This window comes from Leiobunum rupestre, chromosome 9 (assembly GCF_980474605.1).
Source record: "Leiobunum rupestre chromosome 9, qqLeiRupe1.1.hap1, whole genome shotgun sequence".
Classification (NCBI taxonomy): Eukaryota; Metazoa; Arthropoda; class Arachnida; order Opiliones; family Sclerosomatidae; genus Leiobunum; species Leiobunum rupestre.
This window is the reverse complement of record NC_143392.1, coordinates 2,324,716-2,340,680: the sequence shown is the minus strand read 5'-3', so window position 1 is coordinate 2,340,680 and position 15,965 is coordinate 2,324,716. Positions and strand designations below refer to the sequence as shown.

The 15,965-nt window shown below is 34.0% G+C and overlaps 1 protein-coding gene across 2 annotated transcripts in view; it reads right to left on the bottom strand.

Moving 5' to 3' along the window:
• The window catches only part of LOC149926298 (ATP-binding cassette sub-family C member 1-like), a 94,985-nt gene that overhangs the window by 10,511 nt on the left and 68,509 nt on the right, over positions 1–15,965 (bottom strand). For both annotated transcript variants that reach the window (XM_090158528.1, XM_090158527.1), the window contains exons 16-17: positions 8,319–8,533; positions 7,024–7,135 (exon numbers count right to left, since the gene is read on the bottom strand). In XM_090158528.1, the coding sequence (XP_090014654.1) occupies positions 7,024–7,135; positions 8,319–8,533 (327 nt within the window). The remainder of the gene's footprint in view (positions 1–7,023; positions 7,136–8,318; positions 8,534–15,965) is intronic.

The window sequence follows — 15,965 nt, the reverse complement described above, 5'->3', positions numbered from 1 at the left end:
AAGAAATTCTCAAATGAACTAAATTATGAAGTATTGGTCGAATTCAGATCATTTTGCGTAAATTTGACTAATATTTTGTAAAAAGAATTTATTAAGCAAAATTTCGATACCAATAAAGTAAGGTAAATATGCCAAGTATTTGGAAAATTTGGTATAATTAAAAAAAATTGTCTAATTGAAATGAAATTGGGTAAATTTAGGTTAAATATGGTAAATGTAGGGAAATTTGGGAATATTTAAAAATTTGGCTAGTTTAAATGAAATTGGTTAATGTAGGTAAAATTGAATAAATGCGGATACATTTTTCAATGTAAATAAATTTAAGTAAGTATTAGCCGGAAGTTTTAAAAATGAAAATAAATTAAGAAAATACAATTACATTTGGGTAATGCTAATCCAATTTGTAAAATGCGAACCAAATTGTCTAAATGTGAATAAATTGGTTAATTGCGAATAAATTAAGTTAATTAGTTTAGTAAAAATTGGGAATTTTTGGAAAATGAGGAAATATATGCGGGAAAACGGTTAGTAAATTTGTGTAAGTGCGAGTAAATTTGACCAAAAACAAGGAAATTTGGAAAATCGCAAATATATTTGGGTGAGTGGGTGTAAATTGGGATAAAAGCAGGCAAATTGGGTATTAACAAATACTTTTGGGTACATGTGAAGAAAACCAGGAATAATTGATCATAAGTTTAAAAATGTTATAACCGAGTAATTTGGTCCAAGTACGTTTTTCCTCCATGAACCCAACCCTTAGAATACATATGGTAAAAAATGGTTAGTTCCTTTAAACAAATATATCGCGTCCTATATTACTCTATCCCATAAAAGACGTGAAATCAAACTATGAGCAACGTATTTACAGCCCACAAAATCATTTAATCAATCTATGAATAAGGACTTTACAGCCCATAAAACTCGGGAAATCAAACTATGAGCAAGGTTCTTTCAGCCCATAAAAGTGGTGAAATCAAACTATGGGCAAGGTCAATACAGCCCATAAAATTCGGAAATCAAACTATGGGCAGGGTCATAACAGCCCATAAAAGTCATGAAATCAAACTATGAGCAAGGCCTTTACAGCGTGTAAAAGTCATGAAATCAAACTATGAGCAAGGCCTTTACAGCCATAAAAGTCGTGAAATCAAACTATGAGCGAGGTGTTTACACACCATAAAATTAGTGAAATAAAATAAGCAAGGTCTCTAATTATATTCCCATATACGTAATAAAATGAACTTATTTCTTCAGAGCACATCACTTGTCTACTAATACGTGTGTTACTTTTAATATCCTTTGTACAACCATGAAAAATTTTAAAGAAAATGGCTTATATTAGAATCACATTTTGATTACGTTATTACTGCAGTCAACAACTTGCGAGCTTCACGTTATTATTCTTTTAGAGTAAAAGAGTAAATTTAAATACAGGATATAATATTTTTTTGATCTTAACAATATCTTTGATACAAAATATTCGCATATGAGTACATGTATTTGTAGTTCTTTAAACAACAATCGAAAACAAATTATTTTCAGAAAAATATTTAAAATTAAAATACGTTGTTAATATATATATTAACATCGTATTTTAATTTTAAATATTTATTGTTTGATCTGAAAAATAATATAGGGTGTTCATTTTTAATCGAAAAAGTGATTTTTCGCAATAACCGTTGTAGTTAGAATTTTGATTTTTTTTTGAATTGTCAGTACCGGGGGCCATTGTTGTACATCATGTTTATCGATTTTAAAATAATATTTTTAAATTTTGGAAAATTAAATTTTGATGTATTGGAGCTCGTCAAATTTGGCCAATGAGAAAAATGTAGAGCGACGTCGAAAACATAAGAATAACGTTTGGTCATTGAAAACAAAATCATTTTTCACGAAATTACAGGCGTTTGAAAATTGATTTAACGGGTAAACAAAATAATTGGAAAAATCAAAAACTAGAATCTTTTGGATGCAGTGGAAGTCGTAAGACACTATTATTTGTATTATGAACTAAATATAATTTTTATTTATTTAAGTTAAATTTAATGAAAAATAACGGAAAGTCCAAAAACAATATCCCCGAAATTAGATAAGTGATATCTTGTAGGTTCCCCGAGTATTTACTGAACGAAAATGTTCTATTGTAATATAGCATTTAAATGAGTTAGAAATTTGGAATCTTGCATTAAATAAATAAAAATATTTAGTTCATCCTAAAAATAATATTGTCTTACGACTTCCACTGCATCCAAAAGATTCTAGTTTTTGATTTTTCCAATTATTTTGTTTACCCATTAAGTAAATTTTTAAACGCGTGTAAAATGATAGTGTTTTCAACGACCAAACGTTATTCTTATGTTTTCGACGTCGCTCTACATTTTTCTCATTGTCCAAATTTGACGAGCTCCATAACATCAAAATTTATTTTTTTTAAATTTTAAAGTAGTATTTTAAAATCGACAAACATGATGTTTATATATCACTATGCTAAGATGGTGGTTTTAGAAAACTTATATTAAGCACCTGTAGAGGGTTTTACTTCTTAAAGGGCTTTGAATGCTTTCTCGAGGTTGGGGTAATGGGTGTTTAGAAAATTTTAAAATTTTTATCAGTTGTATTTTTTGGTGTATATTATTTCAAAGTGTGAATTTATGTTTTGTTAGCTGTGTAAAATTTTAATGTAGTGAATAATTTCAAAAATCTTTTTTCTTGGATATGTGTTGGTAGTGAGTATTTTCCACTTCAACGCTTGGCAAAATGATATCTTCGACAATAGCTCGTTTCCTGGGCTCTACCCTGATTTTCAGAGTAGGGTTTTTATCCGCAAAAGGCAAAAGGCGCAGGAAAAAAGTTAGGTTTTGTCGATACTAAAGAGGGCAAAAAAGCTCACAATCAATTAATTCCGCCTACAAAAAAAAACTGCTAAATTTGTCGGCTTCCAAATGGGACAAAATCATGTTTTCACTTACGTATTTTAAATGTTAGATTAATTAAATCTTCTACTATAAATGTTTTCCAATTATTCTGCAATCACCACCGTAAACAAAAATTAACCTAATTGTTTCAGTCCGGTTAGGCAATATAAAAGATCTCCCACATCTAATGAACCAGTTCCAGCGAAGAACTACTCAGTACCACAATTCCTTCATTGCGTTAGAAACGTACCAAATTATTCGGTTCAGGGGTTATAACTTTTAAATACGCTTCAAAACGCTCACTTCTTAATAACCAATTTTTGTACCCAATTTCAAATCTATGATCAAGTGTTCCTGGTTTTCTTCGTACCCACCCAAATTTATTCGCATTTTATCCAGTTAAATCACATTCATCAAAATTTCCCTTTTATACACAGATTTACCTACATATTCCCCATATTTATTCGCAATAACCCACATATCCTTATATTTAGTGAAATTATATATATTTATCCAAATTTAAATAAATTTACCAAACTTATTCTCATTAACTCAACTTTTTCGAATTAACCAAATTAAATTGTAGTTTCCTAATTTATTTGGATTTTGGAAAATGTCCCTATACTAACCCAAATTTGTCCACATTTACCCAATTTGTTTACACAAAAATAATTGCATTTCTTCAAATATCCCTGGATTTACCCAATTTTACCATAATTAACGAATTTAATTTCAATAAAGCCAATTGTTTTTATATCCAAATTTCCTTCACTTACCCAAACGAATTCGTACTAAGCCAATTTATTCGCATTCACTCAATTTTGTTCGCATTTAAGAAAATTTAATTGCCTTTTCTTATATTTTCCTACATTTACCCTCTTTTTGCATTTATCCAATTTAAGCTTTATTTTCCCAATTGTTTTATTATACCACAATTTAAAAAAACTTTATCTCTAGCATATTAACCATACTTTTTAGCATTTATCACTTTAATTGAAATTTTCCTTAATATATTTGTTACAACAAAATGTTAGTTGCATTTACCCGAAATAACCGAATTCGACCATTTCTTCCAAATTTCGTGCATTTGAGTTAAGTTTGGTAAAAACTAAATTTGTAAATTTAAAATATTATTATTGCCAAATCAGATTTAAAGTATCAATCTAGGAACAAAGATTTTATTGAAAGTAACATCAATTCTGTAACTCAATAGCGAGTAAGGGCCCGTTCCAGAGACGAAAAATTCTCGTTAACTAACGAAAAAGGGGGCGTGTCTTGTTAATTAACGAAACTTTTTCAAAAACGCGTTCCAGAGACATTTGAACGAGACAAAAAGTTTTGTTTTTCAACGAGAGCTAGACGAGAGCTCCGGAGCTCTCGTTTACGCGTTCGGAGGCGAAAATAGTGAAAAAATGGCGGCGGAGTTTCTTCCAGCTAACATGATAAAACAAGGTGTAAACAATATCGAAACAGATGTCCCGCTGAAAATAATGTATCGCGAGTGACCCAATACTATGAATTGAATATAAAAAAAGGATTTTTGGCACTACCAATCAAACATTTACCTGAAACCGCGTTTATTGAGCTACACATGGGAATGGCCAAGGCCCGAATTGCAGACACCCCATAGATTTTGCTACGCAGGTAAGAATTCCTTTATCATTAATTTTATTTAATATCAAAACGAAAAGAAGAAAGAACGATCTTTTCGCTTTGATATATTTAAAATGTGGCTCTGGGAGCAATTGTATTATAAAATATTCTTATTATAGATCCTCATAATCATGTGCTGTATTTGTTTTGGAAAGACGGAAAATTGTTATCGACACAAAACTGTTAAGTTGAGTGTTTGTCTCAACTTATAAAAATAAAAATTATTTCAATTCTTAAAATAGAAGTATTTATTTATTATTGTAGCTATCATTTAAAGATAATGGGGAACACATCTCCCTTTTTACCTGATACCCAATGATAAAACTGCCAAATATACTTAATGAAATGTTTATCGAGCCCCTAACTACTTTTATGGGTAAAAAATTACCGGAAGGTGATAACCAACTTTGAAAAATATCCAAATGAAATTCAAATCTACCGCCAAACTGATATTAAGTGAAAAAACCTGCATGAAGATGGAGACAGCTCCGTTGGACGAAGGGTCAGCTGACAACAATAAAGAAATAACTTAAGTTTTATTGTTGTGGAAAGTTTTACATCTGAAAGCTAGAGAAAAGGTAATAAGTAATATTCATTAAATTAATTTTAAAGTAGTAGACATACTGCTGGTAAATGTAATTACGTTTCAGGGTTATTAATTATTCGTTTATAAGACGAGATCACTGAAATAAAATTTTCAATTTCCTTTTCAGCCCGAACAAAAGAGTTGAGTATGGTAACCAGAATTTTATTGGTATTGTCCAAATGACTGGAAAAGGAGAGAGAAAATTGCGCATTTCGTTTCGAATCAGTTCCTAAAGCCCATTCAATCATTCTGGATTATTTTAATTTACTACAGACAGAGCAACATGGTCTAATGTTTCAGCACTGCTAGCAGCAATAGGTTTGGAGGACACAGGTATGATGTTTTTTATAGCTTCTTTTGTCACCTTTAACAGGTATACCAAATTAATAATTATATCTTAATTAATGGCAATCTATTTTTCAGAGAATGTAGGAAAAGAGCAACGTTAACAATACATAAAACACTTTTGGATTTTTCCATTAATGTTGGCCTAGGTGGATTTGGAAGTGGGTTTTCAGCCCTTGCGTCTATTTAAAAAATGTAACTTGAGCTATATCTGCTAGTAAGTAATACATCTAAATATTCCCATTTTATTGGCAATATATTGCATTGTCCATCTTTGTTGCCGTTGTGTTGTCATCAATATGGAAATCCTAATTAAATTATGATATCCTCTACTTAATAGAAATATTTTACCACGTCTCTTTGAAGCCAAATTAAGGGGAGCACTACCGACCTCACTCGGTGGAGTATTCTTAGGAGTAATGTGAAAACGCCCCGTACTTGGCATATACCAATAAAAAAACCACTTGTTCTCGCTGGTGGTATTTGAAACTGCTAGCTCTTGTAGAAGGTACGGGGCTTTATTTATATTGTTTCAAATTGTAATGTATATTTAACAATTCAAATTTTATATTTAAAGTAAATAAAGTAGAGTTTAATGTACTTGTTTCTTCATTGCTATAGTACCAATGCGATTTTCAACACCTGCTATACCACGAATCATAGTTTCGCCAATTAGTTTCACCACTCTATTCTCAAGTGGTGTCAGCTAATCTCCAGTTGATTTTCTGATCATTATGATATCTTGGGCCAGTGTCTTTACGATGATTTTTAAGAAAGACCATTTTGTTCTAATTTGTAGGCGAGTTCTTTTTGTCCCCTTACCAACGGCTGACACTTCTTTTGCCATCTCTTTCCACGCTTTTACTATGTTTTTGTAGGCTTTCACTACTCCCATAACTCCGTTGACCAAACACATTCTAGCTTCAAGCCCAGCAACAATTGCTTCCTTTTGCCTTTCATTCAACCTGAGTTAAACTTCGCCCTTAGCTCTGCTTCTTTGCTAACCCCATTTTTAAATAAATAAATAACTAAATGCAAATATTATATAAAAACAAATGTAAATAACCACCAAAAATTGTAAATTTATAAATAAAATTTAATAAATACAATAAAATAACTGATAAATAGCCGAGATTACGTAGTCGAAACTCGAAAATTGCTACTGTTTACAAGAAATAAATCACAGATAACGCTAAGGCTTAACTGAGCGATTGAAGTGACCCGCTTACCGCCGATATTTTCCGGCGTTTTTATTGGCTCCGGACGGGGGCGGAGCTTATTAAAAAAAAAGGCGAAATAACAAGAGCGGGAGTTTACGAAGTCTTATTAAAATGACTCTGGAACGCGTTTTTATAACTCTAGTCTAGGTCTCGGTAAATCGGTTTCGTTAAATCGCGAGTCTTGTTTTTAAACGAGACTTTTGAAAACGTCTCTGGAACGGGCCCTTAAGCTTCTGTTTAACGGAGCTTTAAGTTTATCCTTTGAATTTTCATAACGTCAAATGTTTTTTACTTAAGAACTTACAATGCGTTGACTTGTTTTTTCATTTTCAATCAGATTCCTGCCAACCAAAATATTTCTACTAGATGAATATCGATTCCAAATCATTCTTTCATTAGTTTTTATGTCGCTTTTCCTAAAGAATTCAAATATTATATTCAGTTAAGATTATTTTTACCATTTTATTTTTTTATAAAAATTATTTTTGCTTCATTTTAAAATAATAAGATGAATCTAAAGAGTGTATAAAACAATTCGCAAGTGATAACCATTTTAGTCAAACCATACAAACAAAAAATTGAAAAAAGACAGTCCATTGAAATTCTACCATTTTGAAAATAATGTTAAAAAATGTAATTCTTGGTTTCACCGCAGTAACACCGATCAGTAGGTCTATTTGATATAACTTTGGCGCATGCGCAGTTACAGAGCAGATTCATTGAAGGTTTTTGGTGTGAAAAGACACCTAGAAATTTATAAAGATAATTTAGTTACGTTACGATGTTTAAAAACTTAAGTTAAACTTGATATAAAGGGCCCGTTGATGATAAAAACGCTTTAAGCCTAAATGAGGATTAAAATCCTATAGTAATTGTAAACGTAATATATGGCTTTAAAACATTTTGGTGTAGTGTTGAAAATGATAAATTATTTATATCAACTCCAGTTATTAATTCTAGTAATAGAAAGGGCAGCTATTACTGAATTGTGGCTGGCCAAATGTTTTCAGAGATAAGTTTATCGCTTTTAATTAAAATAAAATAATATTGTTGATAAATCAATGCGTTTCAGAAATCTGACTTAAAAACAGACCTAAGCTAAATATCATTTAAAATTGCTTTAAAAAATCCGTCTGCTATTCCGAAACTTTCCTCAGTTGATATTTATTATTATTATGTTTAACATCGACAACACGAGTAACTGCCTTTATAATTGTTTTAAACGCCTCGTAGCTCATGATGCGGCCAACGATAAAATCAACAGTTTTGAAACTAGTCTGTTATTTGGGACTTAAGACTTATTCGATCGCTATTATATATCATTATTGCTATAGGCCTAAAAATTGTTTATGTATATTAAGTCTTCGCATACCTTGATAATTGAGACAGTAATGTGTGTGGAGGAGGATGCGAATGTTCAGTTGCGTAGGTAAATTTGTTTTCAAATAAAATAGGAGACGTCTTAAATAAACGATAAGACTTGGACGGGTTAAAACTTACATTTTTGGATTTATTTATAGATGTAATTAATGAATTGATAATCAGGACATCTAAAGTGAACATGGCAAAATCTTTGATATTCGGAATAACCATACTTACCCTTTTGTAATATTCCTGACTGATTTTCTAGTATCCGTTGTAACAATGTTTTCATGTGATGATTGTGAACAATTTTCCGTCAAAGACGCGTAGCTTAGTTCATTTCTTGATATAACTTCCGACGGGCCATTTCCAATTACAGTTCCATTCTCTATGACGTAAACTACATCGACATAAGATAAAATGGCCAAGTTGTGAGTGACTAACACTCTCGTCTGTGAAATAAATTTCAAATGTTTTTTTTAATAAAACTTGAATGGAAAAGGGCCTGCATGACACGCCCCGCATATTTTTCAGTTAAATGCGCCAAATATTTTATCAGTGGGACGGAAAGCTCAAAATGAACTGATAAATTTTTCGAATTAACCAAATCATTAAATGTTTTATTCTTTTTTTAAATAATACCCAGTGACACTAAATTATCCGGTAACTCCCATTATGAAAATAGTGCTATATGAATTCTTTCCAAAATGTTCACTTAAAATCCCACGCGTGTATTGGTTACATGACACCAATTAAAAAAACGATATATCTTCCACGAAGGTATTTATATTTTAATTTCGCTTTGAATTAACACGATTATGAGAAGGATTATGTTGGTAGCTTTAAGGTTTTTCGAGTTTGATAAAATGTGCACTCAATCAGGCGCTTTGAGGGAAGACAACCGTTTGAGACGTTGCTGGAAGACCAGAACCGTCCAGGTTCATTTACATTCAGGGAGGTTAAAAAAAGGCACAAAAAACTAAATTGCGAAAGTTTGAACAGAGAGATAATTATTAAATAATTCTTTATAGAATCATTTCCGAAATGGTGGATCTGATTTTTATCAAATGTTGATTAACTTTATTTGTTACAGATTTCATCAAAAATTGGACACAACGAACAGGGAATCAATAATTACTTAATCTGATGCAATGTTGATATAATTATTTAATCGCAAATAGAAATGTCAGGTATAACCACATGATCAATATTTGAGCATGTTAGTATTTTGTTTCCTCTTAATCCCTTTTTGTTTAAATTAAGTATTTCAATTACCTAAAAACCCTAAAGCGTGCTATACCAAGGAAAAATTTCGATCCGTTATCTGCTAGGTAAAAAGTTAAATCTCTCATCAGAAAAAAATATTTTATTCATTAATAATACTAAATTATTAACTACATTGCTAGAAAAAATTAACGTTGCTACGGCTGTGAAGCTTAGATAATAGATAAGTATGCCGGTTCATCAAAAAGATTATACGATGAATTTATTTTATATTTTTAAAGCTATTAACTTTCTTTAATTGATTCACACTGATTAGTTATTTATGGATTTTTTTAATTCTATGAAATCTGTAAAAAAATCAATTTTAGTCTGCAAAAAATTATATTCCTTAGAAAACTTTCCAAAAAAATTAATTATAAAAATTAACATATAACTTAATTTAAAAGGATTTCCATGCTCAACTTGGCAACTGACGTTCATATTAATTATATAAAATTTTAGAATTATTTTTGATAAAAGTAAAAGAGAATCAGAGGATACTTTTTTCCTAAAATTACTCCTCGAATAAGTTTAGATAAATAATTCAATGAATTTCAATTTATTTCATATTTTATGCGAATTAAACCAGCATTATTTTTTAAACGCTTACTAAATTTTTATTCAACAATTCATTAATAACAATAGAGGAATACAATTTAAGTGCTTTATTTTTTATAAAAATTTCCAATAATGGAAAACTTAAATTTAATTTAATTAAATAATTCTAGCTTATTAAAGTTAAGCTATAAAATATTTATTTACAAACAAATCTGTTTTACTTTTATGTATTTATATTTCGACTTATCTTATTAAAGAAAACGTTTCTTGTAATCCTGAACAAGATATTACATTAAAAATATTGGTTTTCTTTCCGAATATAATTTGATCTTATCGAAAGTTTAATTATTTTATCAAAAATATTTCAACCTTTCTGGTTATGACTCGCTTTCGTTTGGATCTAACTTATTTTATTTTAGCTAGGGTTTTTTAAATACTTTTGAGACTAAAGTTGAGAGTCAAAACGTTATATGCCGACCCACACTTAAGGTCTCTTTGACATCAGATTATAGTATTTATTTACCCGCAGTTCCGCTAGGCACTACTGGGGGTACCCCAAGTTCTACAAAATAATTTGTATTAAATCACACTGTTCATCATCACGCATCACGCATTTTCTTTTTAAATTAAAAAGTAAAACCACAACACAAGAAAATGTATAAAACCCTGAAACAAGGGTAAAAGGTTAAAAACAGCTAAAACGGCGAGTATTAATAAAAACGATAAAAATAACCAGCATTCAACCAAGACATATGTCCTGGAAATTACTAGTTATGAAACGCTTAATTTCACAAATACATTTATCTTTTCTGCAAGCTACATATCTCTAAGGTTGCCTCTAGGTACCAGATAGAGAGTGAGGGGACAATTAAATAAATAGTACTCAGAATTGCCTGTGTCTGACCCACAAACATAGGCAGGACTGAGCACATGTCCTAAACTATGCAAATAGCTAGGAAACTTTCCGTGACCACTGAGAACTGGCGTTGAGAAATGGTTAGGGTTGATCGCATTGTCGCCCACGTTAGGAATAAAATTCCTTGTAACATTGCCTTTATTGCTGTCGCTCCAACTACTCTGCCAATGCCTCTTGGTAATGCCCTTAAAATAATTTTAATGCTACCCTTATCGGGTATAATAGAATGGATCACCTAATTCGTTAATGCACTCTTGGCCAGCGCATCCGCTCTCTCGTTACCTAGAATCCCACTGTGTGCTTTAACCCAGTTAAGGGTGATTCTAGCGCCATGATTTTTAATCGAATCCCTTATGTTAGTACACATTCCATTAAGGTTGGAAAGATTTCCAATTGCTCGTAGAGAAGATAATCTATCACTTAAGATTGATACCTCTTCATCGTGGGGTCGCTCCCTAGAACCACTTAATGATCTCCACTATGGAGTAAAGCTCAATCAAATTAATACTAGGATTTTAACTCAAGTCTAGATGAAATGTCTTTAACACGAGTTACAATCCATTAAAGAAGACCACAAATGCCGCAGAAGCGGCACTCTCCGATAGCGAGCCTTCGGAGAAGATCTCTAAACCTGCATTAAAATCTCTACACGATAGGCTGGGTGCCTTGCCCAAGGGTCGCTCGAGTAGAGACCATTTCTACCGATTACATTGTAATCACAGTGTTTAGCGCACATCTGTTTGTAAAAAGACCTAAGGATGGTTGCTTCCTCACTTACAATTTGTTTTCGCAAAGGTGATTGCAACGGTTTTCCTAGCGCAGTCATTTAATTAATTAATTAAACTCCACTGATTGAGAGTATCCAGAATTTAATTACCAAGAACCTCAAGGCCACGCCTCTAGGAACTCCAGACCATCGCGTGTAGGTCATCTGCAAAGTCCTGAATAGCACTCGCAGCCGGGTTAACCCGACTAAGAGCGCCATCGATAACTAAATTGAAGAGAAGAGGTCCACTACAAGAACCCTGTGGATACCCCATTGGTAAGTGACTTAATGAGAACACTACCGCCTACATCAATCGAAGCAGTTCTGTTACTTAAGAAACTTTTTTTTATAAAAAATACAATTTATTTGGGCAAGCAACTTGCCGGAGTCTTGAAAGGACCCCCGGAACCCAAACGTTGTCAAAAGCCCCCTCTATGTCCAGGGATATTTTATGCCAAGACCCTCGTTCCACCAGGGAGCCGAGTTATATGTCTTGGCCTTGGCACTACGCTTCCTGCTAACCTCACTTGCATTCTTGAAAATTTCCTCAATAGAGGATGCAACATCATCGATCTGATCACTAGAGACAAATTTTACCTCAAGAGGCACTGCGATCTGGTCACGAAAACAATCCAAGTCCAGATCCTCTAAATTAATGTAATTATTACCTTGGACAGTATCCGTTACGGATATATTAAGGAAAATGAAATTATGGTCACTAATGGTAATGTTGTCAGACACTTCCGAGCCGGTGACCATATTAAAAATATTCATAGTGGCCAGCGTCAAGTCTATTCAACTATTTCCATTGTTACTATATAAAGTGGGATCTGAGCCAGGATCATTTAACACGAACAGATCTAGAGACCCGACAAAGGCAACACAGGTAACACCTCTAGGACAATTGTCCCTTGAACCCCAGAGATTATGATGAGAATTGAAATCACCGCCAATTATCATTCTACGGCCAGCAAAGTTTCTAATTTTATCAGAAATAAAATTTAAGTGTTCTTCCAAGACCTCCGACGGAGGAGGAGGTATATAAATGGAGAACACTAAAAAAGATAAATCCCTGTAACCGCCTCAGTGGTGCCCCCTTGTCTTGTTATGTAATATTTTTTTATTTTCAATCTATTTTATATTTTATGTAAAGTCCCCGAGTGTTTCTAATTTTTGCGTACTCCTCGCGAAGTAAGTCTGTATGAATGTCCCCTCGAACTTTCGTCAGTATGTGTTTAAGGTTGAGCTGACGTAACTAACGTAATATCGCTATAATAAATTAGTTTCCTTCGCAATAATTCTATTTTTACCTCTCCGAGGGGACAAAGTCCCCTAGGAGGGGTTATACAACGACCGTGTCTGTCTGTGGGTCTGTGGGTGGGTCTGTGGGTGGGTCTGTGGGTGTGTCTGTCTGTCAGGACTGCGAACGCGTTCGCATTTTCGGTGCAAAGTGTAATCACTGCGTACGCAGTTTCTCAAAGGGTTGGCAAAACCACCGTGTGACGGTGAGCGTTAACGGATGCATTTGCGGTTTGGTTTGGATGGTGTTTTTTCGCTCACCGTCGTGACGGTTTGGTGTATTACGGTTTTTGTAATGTTTATGCGTAGGTTGTGAGTGTTCAATTTGTTGTGTTTGTGTTCTGATGGATGTGCATGTTGAGTCTGTTGTGTTTATATGGGCGTTTTCTCTCCAACTTCTTCTTAATGACTTTGGGACGGACCGAGTGCTGAGTGTAATGCTACCTCTCAACGTCCAATGGCAGGGTTTCCACCAGTTGTACACGGTATTCGTCTTAGTATCAATTTGCGATCGCATCGGGCGGGATTTGAACCCGAGACCTCCTGATTGACAGGCGGACGTTCTACCACAGAACCACCGACACTTGTTACGCCTTATTGAAAATTAGACCTTCAGCTTTATCGGAAGCGTATTTAATAGAGTACGAAATTTTGGTTTAATTGAAATAGAATTGAAATTGAAATTATTGCATCGAATAAATTCTAATTTAGCGTTTCTCTATTGATTAAAAACAAATGCGCCACCCAAGTTTCGAACCCAGACCATTCGGCTTGGCAGTCGAGCGCTCTACCACAGAACCACCGATAGCTGCTTAGATTCACTGAAATTAAGACAGGCATCGTAAGCATAATAGGTAATAAAGTCTTTTTTTATTAATGAATTTATGAAGGCCTAATCTGGTATTTTTTAAAGGTTAAATCTTGTTTTAGCGCAGTCAGCCGAGATTAGAGGGTTAAAGGGTAGACCCTGTGGGTGGTCCACTTTCTTAACGACCTATATATAGTTCTGTTAATGCAAAGGAGATAATTTAACGTTAATTGCTTTAAGAGGTGGCGGTTAGTCAAGTGGCTCTCTGTGCTTTGTTGATGGTAAGGTTTTTGCTTCTTGTAAATACATTTGGTGTGGATATTTGGATATCTACGATTTCTAACGCAGTCAATGATTTCTTGGGTGTGCGAGTCATTATATGATATTGGAAATTGGACGGCATTGGTCTTTTTCATGTGGTATGCGTCACAACGTCAACAGGAAGTGAACGAGTCGTCCACTACCAGATATCTACGGTATCTTCATCAAGGGCGAGTGTTGAAATAAAATGAGCGTTAAAGATGCGGCAAGTATTTCGTAAGCGAGTAATTCCAAAAAGCCTCTGTAGATATTTCTTTCATTAAAATTTGCTTCGTATTATATTTAACTGATAAACTTGTTCTGTAAAAGGGTTTAATTCAATTGTGCATTGTTATAGTACGTCTAACTTACTGTTGTAACTACTTAACTTATGATATTCTGAATAAATTAAAATTGGTCGTTTCGTCTCAATTATTTTAATTATAATTAAAATTTTATACCGGGCGGGATAGAAATGGGTTAATATTTTTAACAAATAACTCTAAATTGCGGAGATATATCTTTAAGGGTTATCTCGAGAAATTAATACCACTAGGGACAATTCTACCGAGGAGAGGTATATTTGGGCTTGCCAACTTGTTATAAATAAACTAGATAAAGTACCCCTCCTGTTTTAATATGGAAATATCTAAATCTAAGAAATGTTAACTATTTTAAGTACAAATTTAAGTTTAAGTCATGTATATAATAAAGGTTGGCCCCCTAGTCATTTCTAAAGTATAAAGTCCCTAAGGAACTATATTACCTGATGGCCCAAGATTAGAAATGTAATTTAAGTGTGATCCCTATTAAGTTTTAGTCAAATATGAAAGTTAAATGTAAAGTCATGTAGATTTCAGTGTTAAGCCTAGGCTCCAAAGAATTCAATAGAAGGAGACACGGAGGAGAGTTTTTATTGTCAGTTTGAGAGAGCCCCTCGCAAAAAACCTTGAAACTATCATACACTTCTAAAAATAGCCATAGTATAAATTGTGCATTGGATCCCTCAGAAACAAGGTCAAGGTTACCAAAGACGCGATAGGACGAAAGGACCCCCAACTCCCCACCGACCTCAAATTCGTCAAGTCACGTAGACCCCAAAAAAACATTGTCAAAGGCGTAAGCCACCTCCCTACGTCCTAGGGACCCAATGCCCAAAGAGAGCACCACCATTAAGAAATGATTGACAAGACCGAGGGTATAGAAAAGGCCCCGCACCCTAGAAACAAAAAAGAAACCAGAAGGAAACCCCAAGAGACTCGCAGGCGAAAGCTCTGCTCCGCCATGGCCCGACCCTTCACTTAAAAACTTTAAACTTTACCCCAAACTTAGAAACTTTAGCGAAGTCTAAATGAAATTAAGAGGTCCCCTAGAATTTTAAACGTCAATCCCTGATGACATCCAGCGGGTCCCCAGACGTATCCAGCTTCAAAAATCAATGAATCCAGAAAGAAGGCTAATCCACATCCCAAGAGAGTGAGAGTCGTAAATCCAATCCAGAGTTCGAGAGTCCCGTTCTAGTCCGAAAGAGTTATCCCGACGAAGACTGTTGGGAGCCTACTTGCGTAATCCGGAAATCCCGTAACCCGGAACCCCGTAAACCGAAGAGACTACAGCAGAATCGTCAAATTCCAGAGAAAGAGTCACCAGCCTTCCATTGCAACTTCGAGTCAAGCGACGCATCGTGAATCAGGAGAGAAAGAGGGCTCTGGGAGCCGCTGCGATCTGCTGCCTTGATTCATCCCTTGCCGTTCGGGGAACGTGCAACCCTTTCGCGAGCGTTTGAACGAAGTGTTGTGACTGTTTGTGCCCCCCCCCCATCGGACTGTGAGAACGAGACCCCCGCGCGAAAGAAGAGAAGAAAGCCCTCCTCCCCTCCTCTCCAAAGAAAGAAACGAAGACGCCGGACAAAAGGACAATTGATAAGTAGTAGATTCTCCTAAGTTTCCTTCTCAAAATTCACTGGGTCAAATA